The 14510-nt window shown below is 35.3% G+C and overlaps 1 protein-coding gene across 1 annotated transcript in view; it reads right to left on the reverse strand.

Moving 5' to 3' along the window:
• The window catches only part of PPEF1 (protein phosphatase with EF-hand domain 1), a 128237-nt gene that overhangs the window by 12587 nt on the left and 101140 nt on the right, over window positions 1–14510 (reverse strand). Inside the window, exons 15-17 of the mRNA XM_077144981.1 lie at window positions 10542–10727; window positions 8898–9040; window positions 4655–4761 (exon numbers count right to left, since the gene is read on the reverse strand). Of these exons, the coding sequence (XP_077001096.1) occupies window positions 4655–4761; window positions 8898–9040; window positions 10542–10727 (436 nt within the window). The remainder of the gene's footprint in view (window positions 1–4654; window positions 4762–8897; window positions 9041–10541; window positions 10728–14510) is intronic.

The raw sequence follows: 14510 nt of genomic DNA on the forward strand, positions 1-14510 counted from the left end.
GCAGGAATAGCTATACTAATACCCAACAAATTAGACTTCAAATGTAAAACAGTTAAAAGAGACAAAGAAGGATACTATGTACTAATAAAAGGAACAATTAAACAAGAAGACATAACAATCATAAATATTTACGCACCAAACCAGAATGCCCCAAAATACGTGAGGAATACACTGCAAACACTGAAAAGGGAAATAGACACATCTACCATAATAGTTGGAGACTTTAATTCCCCACTCTCATCAATGGACAGAACATCTAGACAGAGGATCAATAAAGAAACTGAGAATTTGAATATTACAATAAATGAGCTAGACTTAACAGACATTTATAGGACATTACACCGACCATATGCTGGGTCACAAAGCAAGTCTTAACAAATTTAAAAAGACTGAAATCATACACAACACTTTCTCAGATCATAAAGGAATGAACTTGGAAATCAATAATAGGCAGAGTACCAGAAAATTCACAAATATGTGGAGGCTCAACAACACACTCTTAAACAACCAGTGGGTCAAGGAAGAAATTACAAAAGAAATTAGTAAATATCTCGAGGCGAATGAAAATGAAAACACAACATATCAAAACCTATGGGACGCAGCAAAGGCAGTGCTAATAGGGAAATTTATTGCCCTAAATGCCTATATCAGAAAAGAAGAAAAGGCAAAAATTCAGGAATTAACTGTCCACTTGGAAGAACTGGAGAAAGAACAGCAAACTAACCCCAAAGCAAGCAAAAGGAAAGAAATAACAAACATTAGAGCAGAAATAAATGAAATTGAGAACATGAAAACAATAGAGAAAATCAGTAAGACCAGAAGTTGGTTCTATGAGAAAATCAACAAGATTGATGGGCCCTTAGCAAGATTGACAAAAAGAAGAAGAGAGAGGATGCAAATAAATAAGATCAGAAATGGAAGAGGAGACATAACCACTGACCTCACAGAAATAAAGGAGGCAATAACAGGATACTATGAACAACTTTACGCTAATAAATACAACAATGTAGATGAAATGGACAAGTTCCTAGAAAGGCATGAACAACCAACTTTGACTCAAGAAGAAATAGACGACCTCAACAAACCAATCACAAGTAAAGAAATTGAATCAGTCATTCAAAAGCTTCCCAAAAAGAAAAGTCCAGGACCAGACGGCTTCACATCTGAATTCTACCAAACATTCCAGAAAGAATTAGTACCAACTCTGCTCAAACTCTTCAAAAAAAATCGAAGTGGAGGGAAAGCTACCTAATTCATTCTATGAAGCCAACATCACCCTCATACCAAAATCAGGCAAAGATATTACAAAAAAAGAAAACTACAGACCAATCTCTCTAATGAATATAGATGCAAAAATCCTCAACAAAATTCTAGCAAATCGAATCCAGCAACACATTAAAAGAATTATACATCATGACCAAGTAGGATTCATCCCAAGTATGCAAGGATGGTTCAACATAAGAAAATCAATTAATGTAATACACCATATCAACAAATCAAAGCAGAAAAATCACATGATCATCTCAATTGATGCAGAGAAGGCATTTGACAAGATTCAACATCCTTTCCTGCTGAAAACACTTCAAAGGATAGGAATACAAGGGAACTTCCTTAAAATGATAGAGGGAATATATGAAAAACCCACAGCTAATATCATCCTCAATGGGGAAAAATTGAAAACTTTCCCCCTAAGATCAGGAACAAGACAAGGATGTCCATTATCACCACTATTATTCAACATCCAACATCATGTTGGAGGTTCTAGCCAGAGCAATTAGACAAGAAAAAGAAATACAAGGCATCAAAATTGGAAAGGAAGAAGAAAAACTATCACTGTTTGCAGACGATATGATACTATATGTTGAAAACCCGGAAAAATCCACAACAAAACTACTAGAGCTAATAAACAAGTACAGCAAAGTGGCAGGTTACAACATCAACATTCAAAAATCTGTAGCATTTCTATACACTAGTAATGAACAAGCTGAGGGGGAAATCAAGAAACAAATTCCATTTACAATTGCAACTAAAAGAATAAAATACTTAGGAATAAATTTAACTAAAGAGGCAAAAGACCTATACAAAGAAAACTACAAAAAACTGCTAAAAGAAATCACAGAAGACCTAAATAGATGGAAGGGCATACCGTGTTCATGGATTGGAAGACTAAATATAGTTAAGATGTCAATCCTACCTAAATTTATTTACAGATTCAATGCAATACCAATCAAAATCCCAACAAATTATTTTTCGGAAATAGAAAAACCAATAAGCAAATTTATCTGGAAGGGCAGGGTGCCCCGAATTGCTAAAAACATCTTGAGGAAAAAAAACGAAGCTGGAGGTCTCGCACTGCCTGACTTTAAGGCATATTATGAAGCCACAGTGGTCAAAACAGCATGGTATTGGCATAAAGATAGATATATCGACCAATGGAATCGAATAGAGTGCTCAGATATAGACCCTCTCATCTATGGACATTTGATCTTTGATAAGGCAGTCAAGCCAACTCACCCGGGACAGAACAGTCTCTTCAATAAATGGTGCCTAGAGAACTGGATATCCATATGCAAAAGAATGAAAGAGGACCCGTATCTCACACCCTATACAAAAATTAACTCAAAATGGATCAAAGATCTAAACATTAGGTCTAAGACCATAAAACAGTTAGAGGAAAATGTAGGGAGATATCTTATGAATCTTACAATTGGAGGCGGTTTTATGGACCTTAAACCTAAAGCAAGAGCACTGAAGAAAGAAAGAAATAAATGGGAACTCCTCAAAATTAAACACTTTTGTGCATCAAAGAACTTCATCAAGAAAGTAGAAAGACAGCCTTCACAATGGGAGACAATATTTGGAAACGACATATCAGATAAAGGTCTAGTATCCAGAATTTATAAAGAGATCGTTCAACTCAACAACAAAAAGACAGCCAACCCAATTACAAAATGGGAAAAAGACTTGAACAGACACCTCTCAGAAGAGGAAATACAAATGGCCAAAAGGCACATGAAGAGATGCTCAATGTCCCTGGCCATTAGAGAAATGCAAATCAAAACCACAATGAGATATCATCTCACACCCACCAGAATGGTCATTATCAACAAAACAGAAAATGACAAGTGCTGGAGAGGATGCGGAGAAAGAGGCACACTTATCCACTGTTGGTGGGAATGTCAAATGGTGCAACCACTGTGGAAGGCAGTTTGGCGGTTCCTCAAAAAGCTGAATATAGAATTGCCATACGACCCAGCAATACCATTGCTAGGTATCTACTCAAAGGACTTAAGGGCAAAGACACAAACGGACATTTGCACACCAATGTTTATAGCAGCGTTATTTACAATTGCAAAGAAATGGAAACAGCCAAAATGTCCATCAACAGACTAGTGGCTAAACAAACTGTGGTATATACATACGATGGAATATTATGCAGCTTTAAGACAGAATAAACTTATGAAGCATGTAATAACATGGATGGACCTAGAGAACATTATGCTGAGTGAGACTAGCCAAAAACGAAAGGACAAATACTGTATGGTCCCACTGATGTGAACCGACATTAGAGAATAAACTTGGAATATGTCATTGGTAACAGAGACCATCAGGAGTTAGAAACAGGGTAAGATAATGGGTAATTGGAGCTGAAGGGATACAGACTGCAACAGGACTGGATACAAAAACTCAGAAATGGACAGCACAATACTACCTAATTGCAATGTAATTATGTTAAAACACTGAATGAAGCTGCATCTGAGCTATAGTTTTTTGTTTGTTTGTTTGTTCTGTTTTTTTATATATATTTTTTGTATTTTGTATTTTATTTTTTCTCTATATTATCATTTTATTTCTTTTTCTGTTGTCTTGCTATTTCTTTTTCTAAATCGATGCAAATGTACTAAGAAATGATGATCATACATCTATGTGATGATATTAAGAATTACTGATTTGCATATGTAGAATGGAATGATTTCTAAATGTTGTGTTAGTCAATTTGTTTTTTAATTAATAATAATAAAAAAAAGATCATTGTGAGTACAATTGGTCCACCTGCATAATCCAGGATAATTTCCCCATCTTGAAATCTTTAATTTAATTACATTGTCAAAGTTCCTTTTGCTAAATACAGTAAGAGTAAGGGAGTCCAGGAATTGTGGTGTAGACATATTTGGGGAGCCATTATTTAGCCTCCCACAGCATCCTTGCCTTATTGCCAATCTTAGAAGGAGCGCTTTCAACATTTCTCCATTAAGTGTGCTATTTGTTATAGGCTTTTGTAGAAAGCCTTCATGAGATAATGGAAGGTCACTTTCAGTGCTTTTAAAAAAATACTTTATTAGAGAAACTGTAGGTTTGTAGAAAAATCATGCAGAAAATACAGAGTTCCCTATTGTTAACATTTTGCATTAGCCTGGTACCTTTGTCACAATTGATGAAACAATATTATCATTATACTATTAACTATAGTCCACAGTTTACATTAGGGTTCTCTGTGCGGTACAGTCCTCTGGTGGTTTTTTGCTTGTTTGTTTTAACACAAAGAAATACATCAGATAATTTTTGCTTATATAGAGGGAATCCTTTTTTATATGACTGATCAGTATATAAGCTGGTGTGGTAAAGAATGGGAAGCATTACTTGATTTTCTTACCTGATTTATTGGGATCATGAAGTTCGAAAGCAGAAATGAGGTCAGATTTTCGTGAAATAATTCTCTCTTTTAACATCCTGATGGCACTACTTTCAATAGCATACACCCTATGTCAAGAAAACATTAAGTGAAAATTACATAAATCATTCTGTTCTGTTGCACTGCCATGTGCTATGTTACCACTTAACAATTTTCATTTTAAATGAATTGCCTAAATTCATATATACCATGTTACTATAAAGTGAACGCATGAGTGTGTATGTGTGTGTGTTTTGAAATTCAAAAAGGATTACAAATGGGCTTTTCTTTTGGATTTCAAAGATTCACATGGACAATTAATATCTGAGAATATCTAATAAAATTTTGAAAAAGAAGGAAAGTGAAGAGGGACTTGCTATACTAGAGGTTGAAATTTACTATAAAGTTACTGAAATAAAACAATGGGTGTTGACATAAGAGAAAACAAACACACAAGTAGAAAATAATAAAAATTTAATAAATACAGATGACTGTGTATGAGAAAAATACATATGATAAAGGAGGCATTGCAATGTGGTGGAAAAAGACCATTTTTTAAAAAATGGTGCTAGCATAGTTAGCTAACCATCTGGATGCTTAACTTCTACTTCAGGCCATTTACAAAAATAAGTTTGAAGTAAAGGAGGAATAAAGTAGACATGAGACATTAAAAAAAAAAGGCAGGCTTAAATCTAGCCACAATAACAGCATTAAATGTGACTGGATTAAATAATTAAAACAAAAGGCAGATATTGTGAGACTAGATAAAAAAGGACAAGATCCAACGATATGTTGTCTACAAGAGACATCTTTAGTTTCAAAGATACAAACAAATTGAAAGGAAAAGGACAAAAAAGATATATCATGCAAACAAGAAATGATAAGAGAGCTGGAGTGGAGCAGTCAAAGACTTTAAGACAAAAGTGTTACCCAAGATAAAGAAGGATATTTCATAATTATAAAAGGGTCAATCAATCAGAAAGATAAAACAATTTATATATATATATATAAATGAACCTAACAAGAGAGCCAAAAAATATGTGGCGCAAAACTGACAAAATAGAAGGAAAAATAAATGATACAACAATAATTGTTGGAGACTTCAATTCTCTAATTTCAATAATGGATAGAACAACTGGTTGGAGAATCAACAAGGATCTAGAAGACTTGAACACATTATAGACCAACTTTGCTTAACAGATATGAATAAAACACTCCAACCAATAACAGCAGAATATATATTCTTCTCAAGCACATATGGAATATTTTCTATAGTAGATCCTATGCAAAGCCATAAAACCAAGCCTAAATGATTTAAAAGTATTGAAATCATGAAAGGTATCTTTTCTGACAACAAAATAAATAAATCAGAAATTAATAATAGAAAGACGTTGGGAAATTTACAAGTGTGTATAAATAAAACAACACACTCTTAAATTACCACTGGGTCGAAGACGAACTCAGAAGAGAAATTAGAAAATACTTTGTGATGAATGAAAATGAAAACAAAATGTGCCAAAATTTTGGGGATGCAACAAAAGCAGTCCTTAAAAGTAAAATTATCTCTGTAAATGCCTGCACTTAAAAAGAAGAAAAATCTGAAATCACTAATATAACCCTCCCCCTTAGAAAACTGGCAAAAAAAGAGTAAACTAAACTTAAAGTAAGTGAAGGTAAGAAAGTATAAAGATTTGAGTAGAAAAAAATGACAGAGAATAGAAAAATAATAATGACAAAACCAAAACTTGTTTCTTTGAAGAGATCAGCAAAATTGACACACCTTTAGTTAGACTGACAAAGAGAAAAAAAAAGAAGACTCAAACTATTAAAATCAGGAATGAAAGAGGGAACATCACTATTGACCTTACAGAAATAAAGATAACAAGGAAATAAATGAACAACTGTATGTCAACAAATTAGATAACCTACATGAAATTGACAAGTTTCTAGAAGATACAAACTACTGAAGCTATAGACCTATAACAAATAAATATGTTTAATAAATAATCCAAAACTTCTCATATAGAAAAGCCATAACCCAGATGACTTCTCTGGTAAATTCAAGCAAATATTTTAGAAGAACTAATATCAATTCTTAACAACTCTTCCAAAAATTAGAAGAAAGGGAATACTTCCTACCTTATTCTACAAAGTCAATATTACTCTGATACAAAACTAGATAAAGAAATTACAAGAACAAAAACTATAGTCCAAAAGCTCTAATTAAATATATATGAAAAATTCTTCAACAAAATACTAGCAAGCCACATCCCGCAACATATTAAAAGGATTATAAACCATGAACAAGAAGGATTTATCCCAGGAGTGAAAGTTGTTTATCATCATATATTTAGCAATGAATGATCCAAAATATACTTAAGAAAACAATTCTACTTACAGTAGATCAAAACAAATAAAATACTCAGGAATTAGTTTAACAAAAGAAGTCCAAGACTTGTACATTGAAAAGTACAAAACACGTTTGAAAGAAATTAAGGATCTAAATAAACAGAATAATATTCCGTGTTCATGGACTGGAAAAGTTAATATTGTTAAGATGGCAATAGTACCAAAATTGATCAACATAGTCAACATAATTTCTATCAAAATCCCAGCTAGCATTAATATAGAAATTGACAAGCTGATCCTAAAATTCATATGGAAATGCAAGGGACATAGAACAGCGAAAACAATCTTGAAAAAGAACAAAATTGGACTCACATTTCTCAGCTTTAAAACTTTCTACAAAGCTACAATAATCAGGACAGTGTGGTATTTGCATTAGGGTAGACATATAGATCAATGGAATATAATAGGATGCCCAGAAATACCCTCACATTTATAGTCAATTGATTTTTGACAAGGGTGCGAAGACCATCAAGTGGATACAGAATAGTCTTTTAAACAGATGGTGCTGGAACAACTGAATAGTCACATGCAAAAGAACAAAGTTGGACACTTAGCTCACACCACACAAAAAACCTTGTCATCTAGTTTTGTATCACAGTAATATTGACTTTGTAGAATAAGGTAGGAAGTATTCCCTTTCTTCTAATTTTTGGAAGAGTTGTTAAGAATTGATATTAGTTCTTCTAAAATATTTGCTTGAATTTACCAGAGAAGTCATCTGGGTTATGGCTTTTCTATATGAGAAGTTTTGGATTATTTATTAAACATATTTATTTGTTATAGGTCTATAGCTTCAGTAGTTTGTATCTTCTAGAAACTTGTCAAATGTGTTCGGTTTATGAACACATTTCGTTCATAAACCGAAATGCAAGAGATAAACTATAAAACTCTTAGAAGAAAACATAGGAATAAATCTTCATAATTTTGGGTTATGTAATGGCTTCTTAAATACAACACCAAGCACAAGCAACCAAAGACATATTGGTCTTCCTCAAAATTTAAAATTTTTATGCTGCAAATTATACCATCAGAAAAGGAAAAGACAACCCACAAAAATATGGGAGAGGGCGGGCCATGGTGGCTCAGCAGGCAGGAATGCTTGCCTGTGATGCCAGAGGACCTGGGTTCGATATTTGCAAATCATATATCTGATGAGGGACACATAAAAGGTGCTCAAAATTTTAATTAAATGGATGAATATCTGCTTGTCTATTTTTATAGGAACAAGAGTAGAGGGTAGAAGGGTCAACCTTAGCCTGTCAGTTTTAGTTATCTCTAGAGAAAAGGATTATTGAGTAGCCAAGGAAGAGAAGATCATTAACATTTTCTTTCTGTATCTTTGCTTGCTTCACTTGTTAACAAATATTAATTTAAAAACCTCTTTAAAAGACCATGTTAAAGGGGAAAAAGGGAACATAAGCTATGGATCTGTCACATGGAAGGAGACATTCAACTATTTTAGTCATATACACCTCTGAGTAGAGAAAAGAGGAAGCGGAAGACCTTATCAAGCAGAGAAGGTTGTAGGTTAAGGGTCCCAGTGGGTATAGGGACTCTTGTCTTTACATTTCATTAGGGTTTGCCCCTAGATGCTGACTGCTTTACCCATTTAAATAAATGTATGAATTGAAAATTGCTCCTTTGGGTTTCAAATATTGGCACATTCACCAACTTGGTGTCTGGATCCATTTCCTTTTGTTTATACCAATAAGTAATCAATAAGTAGTTTTCTTCACTTGTGGCTGCTCTGTCACTCAGGAATGGTTTTACTGGGTCAACAACACAGTGTTCAGAATTCTCCTTAGAATATACACACCTTTGGTGAAGAGGCCTTGGGCATGTTAACTGAGTTACTTGGTACTTGATAAATCGAGGGGTCATAGCAGGACCCAGTCTGATGTAAGCTCCTCGATTGCTGCCTTCTTCATAATAATTAGATGCAGAAAATACAGTAATAACCTGATTAAAGAAATAGAGGATGAGGCTCATGCAAAATAAGTTCTCAAAGGTCATTAATAATTTCAGAAATAGATATAATTCTTAAAAAAACAAAAATCAAGCAAACTTTATAACCACTGAAAATTATCCAGGGCCGATGTACTTTCCTGTGATCCTGCCAGATGAAAATGAGGCTTTTTTTAATCAATGCCCATAGGAGTACCAACTTGTAGTCACTTATCCAACATTCTCAGTGTATTACAATCCTGTATATAATTTTAGTTTCACATATTGGCATCTTTCTTAATGTTCAGTTTTAAAAATTCTAATTTTCCAAGGGTATAAATCTCTTTTGTTCTTTCTTTATAATATTTGAGCATTCAAAATAAAACTTGTCCTGTATCACAGTCTTTTTCTTTTGCTTGAAGCTGAGAGATTTAGAGAGTCCAGAGCTCCATAAAACCAGTGCTTTAAGGGCAGGAAAACAGTGGCTAGAATAAAGAGCCCCCACTACCATTTTTGGCTTTTTTTGGGGGGGGGGTGTATGGTATGGGAATCGAACCCGGGTCTCCCACATGATTCTAAGCACTGAACGACCCGTGCACCCACCACCACCATTTTTTAAAGGAATCAGCCTTGGGGCAGTGGTGGAGTATGGGAGGACAATACTTGTTTGTGACAGGAAACCTGGCTTAAGCCCAGTTCTACCCTAATGAGTATATCATTTCAGACAAACCACTGCTATTTTCTCTATTTTCTTATTGCAAAGAAAACCTAAATAACGCTTGTATTACTCATCTTGCAATGTTCGTGTGAGCCTAAAATGAACTAATTGAGTTAAGAAAAGTGAAAATGTTGACATCGAAGGCAATACCATGCAATTTGGTATTCATTTTTATTCAGTGCTCTTTGCTTTTAGAGAAAGGAGCATCCAGGACAACTTCAGACAAGAAACCAGTTCCTCGGTTCTTACCTCTTCTAGCCTCATCAGACACCACAAACAGACCACAACACACTCCATGTTATTGGCTGCAGCTAAACTCCCACAGTGAGACCACCTACTCAGCAAGTTGAAGGGAAGAGGGTTGTATGGCTCTTCTCTACATGAGGAAAGTGCAAAAGGTACGAGAAAATAAACTGGATTCACTGTTGCCTTGTGTGTTCTCTGTGAGGGTAAGTACATTCTTCATCCCACTGTACTAGACATTCACCTTACAATTAATAAAGAACGAAGCCTTTCTGTGTGTGTACTTAGTGCTGTGTGCCAAACATTTCTATCTTTGGGATTAGGGGAGATCAGGCAAATAAGCCAAATATTTCTAAGGGTGAGGGGCAGTGAGGCCCCTTCAAATAACCTTATGAACCTTCCAGTCTCCTGTTTCTGTGTACTAAGGATGGCCTTCCATTTTGGTCCTAGGGAAAATATCTTCCCATGGGCTTCTAGGTCGATACACCTTGTGTAAAGAACACTATGCTGGTGGGAAAGTTGTCTGTGAGAACGTTGCCGATAGTGTGAGCTTACCTTCCCATCATGGCAGATTTCATAACCCTCCGGCTTACATTCATGAGACCTAATGAGCATCTTCAAATGGTATTTACTAAAAATCTTGGAGGTAATGTCTGGTCCAAAATAGCAGCCTCCTCCTCGACTTTTGTTCGGGTAACATCCTCTTTGGCCTCTGGGATCACTCCACAGAATATCAACAACCTTTGAACAACAAACCAGATTAAGCTGCTATTTGCAAGTGAGACTGTCATTCTAGATCCAAACATATTGCCAGAAATATCCCAAGTTTTCCCAAAGGCACACTATTTCTCATTCCTCCTTGAAAACTGTTTCATACTCATTGCCATGAATCCTTTCCAGAGGTGGTTTCTTTTTCTTTTCTTTTCTTTTCTTTTTGGCATAGGTAGGCTCTGGGAATTGAACCTGGGTCTCTGGCATGGCAGGCAAGAGTTCTGCCACTGAGCTACAATTGCACCACCCTACAGAATGATTTTAATGTCCATAGTCACCCCAGTCACTTTCTACCCATCTCCAGTAATCAATTTAGCAATAAAAATAGCCAATTTAGCAATACTTAGTAATTGGGAAGAAACAACCCTTGCATTTTTTTGTCTTTAAAAATTCTATCAAATGATACTGTAAGCCATTGATTGTACACCTTGTATGGAATTTTGTATGTTAAGAATGTTTGTATGTTGTTTTATCAATAAAAATATTTTTAAAATAAAAATAAATCCTATAACAATTGTTTCACAGTTGTTGAAACTCTTTTCTCTAAAGGAGCTTCATTACACATTCAGAGGAGAACGTAACTCCCCACTATGAACACACCTAAGGTAGGTGCATTGGCCTGGGATTGTGTCTATTGAGCACACAGCCTGAGGAAGCCCTTGCTTTTTTCTATAACAAATATAAAAAACTGTTCACCCAAGAATACCTTCTAGAACATCTCTTCCACTTTTTGCCCCTTTGACAAGTACATTCTCAGTTTTGGCAACAGATTCTGTGGCTTTTAGCTAGATTGGTTTCCCCACTGCCCTCTCCTAAATCCATAAACATTTTACTAGTTTGGAGCTAAAAGAGGTGAACGCGGGATATACAAATGCCCAGGACTGACGATCCAAGTTTCTAAGAACATTTTTCATCGAAAGTCAGAGGTTCCCTCTATGTATAGAGTTTCTTTATTTAAATTTGTATCAGAGCTTAAGCAGTAGTGAGAAAAAGTAACTTTGTCAGTAAAGCTGTGCAACCTTAAGAAAACTCTCTGTGAATCACTTTCTAAATCTTTAAAATCAGAGGTTTGGACCAGATGACCAGTAAAGTGTCTCAAAGTTCTAACAGATGATGATTGTAAGAGTCTATATTTTCCATGTTTCCTTTGAGGACCCAAAGAACCACGTATTGTAAGTTGTACAATTATTCTAGTGGGTCCAAATCAGATCCTGAGTAAAGGGCCAGAAATGATTATCCCACTAAACCTGACTACACCCATTCATGTCTGGTATTGAAGGGGAGCTAGAAATAAGAGAGGGAAAAGACAGTGAGATGGAAAGACCAGTCCTGGTAGCAAATCTGCTTTTGTATGATAAGCACCTGGTCAGAGCTAGCGAAACACCCACCCACCCCCACTAGGCACATAACAGACACCTGCAGAGTTCTGATGAGTGATTGAAGTGAGAATTAAAACCACCCAAAAAAGACTCAGACAATAATTTACCTCTCACCCCTCTGAATTCCAACACTGGCATAACCCCGCCCTACAAATAAATAAAATGGAACCCTTTAGCTTTGCTGATACTTATGATAAAAAGAACACTTGCATTTAAAACTGATTCAAATCTGGCTCTTGCCATGAATTCATGTTAGGGGGACATGATTTGACCCTTAGCATAGTGAAGGAGGAAAGATGGAACATGAGTTGTGTTTTATTAGGAGGGGATTAATTTCTAAGTTTCTACATGAGATGCAAATCATTTAAACCAAAATTTCCCCTGGAAAAACCACTTAAATTACCCTTAAAGGGCAGGATACATGATTTTGTGTATACAAGTCCTATGTAATAATATGGATGTGTGAGTAGTTTATAGACACATTAATGCATAGTATATGATAGAAAATATGTAAGAAAATAAAAATTTACAGTATTTTTATCCTTTTTTACCATATGCATATAGTTGAGTTTACATAAACTAAATGTATATATGATGTGACTCAAACTAAAATAAGCACTAGTCAAGGAGTTAGCAAATTTATCCTTTTTTGTCACTTTTCTTTGATTCAAAGTCATAAAGGGTACCCATTTTATAAAAATGAACTTCTTCAGAACCCATTCCATGACTTGAGCATTTCTTTTCTGTGTCTAGAATTCATTTACATAGGTTTACAGATTGTGGTGGTAATATGGATTTAATTCTGGGGCTCACAAAACAATTCTATTTCTTTGTTGGTGAAACCAATTCTTCAGCAGAGAGAATCTCTTTCCTCTCAACGCCACCCTCTCCTCTGAAATGCAAGGGCCTCCTGTGTGGTAATTGCATGAAAGAATAATTATTTACAAGATTCCTGAGGATTTTCAAACAACAGAAAAGGAAAAGGTTTAATGAACTACAGCTTTTATATGACCTGACCAACCAAAATCTATTTGTTTCTCTACCTTTTAAACCTCCTCAATCCAAAATAAATCCTGCGAGAAGTCCCCTGTGCTTGTCTGCAGATGTTAATAATCCAGTTTCCAAAACTATGCTTTAGGGGAGAGTAAACAGCTTTGGAAGGTGCATCTAAATGCTTCTAAGACACTAATACTATTCTTTTGTATATTCCCTTAGTTACATGTTCTCCCTCCAGCTTTTGAACGTGGTGTTTTAAAAGCTGTGCTCAGTCCAAATCTTCTGGCCAGGTACCTAGATTTCTTTTGATGCCTTTCTCCTACTCTTCATCCAACCTTTGCCTCATTGAATGAGGGATGTCTATAGTAGTTCATTTTCTTCTTCAGACCTATCACTCTGAAATCTCTTTCCCTTCATATAAAGAACATGGGCATTAGAGTCAGACCTGGGATCAAATCCTGCTCCTTCATGCACTGACTGGCCAAGTGACCTTGAGCAAGTCATTTACTCCTCAGAACCTCAGTTTTCTCACCAGGTTGTTGTGAGGAATACATAGGATGCTAGATGAAAAGAGGTTGAACCAATTCCTGGCAAAAGAAAATGCTGAACTAACCTTCGTGGATTCCCTTTGGCTAAATGATAGTACTTCTTTGAACTTTCTGTCATCTTTAAACATAATCAAGAGATGAGTTAAAATAGAGTTCATATTATACCAGAATCCTTCTATCCGTTTTTGGATTCACTAAAGACATCTATATTGGCTGAAAATATTGACTTTGGGGTTGGGGAGACAGATGGATGAGAAAAGTATTGGAATATCTCTGCAAACTTTTAAAATTTATCTCATCACAACAAGTAAATCCACAATACCATATTACCAACCTTCTTGTATCTATACCCACATACTCTGCCTTCCTGCCTGTTACTACAGATGAACTAGCCATTCTCCCTTTCTAAAGCCAATTCTCCACTTGCACACTATATTCTATAACCTCTTGTGACTCAAGGTTCATTGCTCTAGCTTCTCCCCCATCGCTTGCATCATCAATTTTTCTCTACTGAATAATGTCCATCAGCATACAAACATGCTGTCATTTTTTCCATTAAAAAAAAAAATCCTCTCAACATCACTTTCCCAGACAGTTACTGCCCTATTTCTTTGATTCCCTATACCACAAAACTGCCCCCCAAAGTTGTCTATTCTTCTGAAACTGTTGAGCTGTGGTCCAGTAGCCTTAATTCTTGTAGATGATTGTATAAAAATATAACTTTTACAATGTGACTGTGAAAACCTTGTGTCTAATGCTACTTTTATCCAGGGTATGGACAGATGAGTAAAAAAAAAATGGATATAAATAAATAAATAAATAGGGGGGAT

Source organism: Tamandua tetradactyla, chromosome X (genome assembly GCF_023851605.1).
Source record: "Tamandua tetradactyla isolate mTamTet1 chromosome X, mTamTet1.pri, whole genome shotgun sequence".
NCBI lineage: Eukaryota > Metazoa > Chordata > Mammalia > Pilosa > Myrmecophagidae > Tamandua > Tamandua tetradactyla.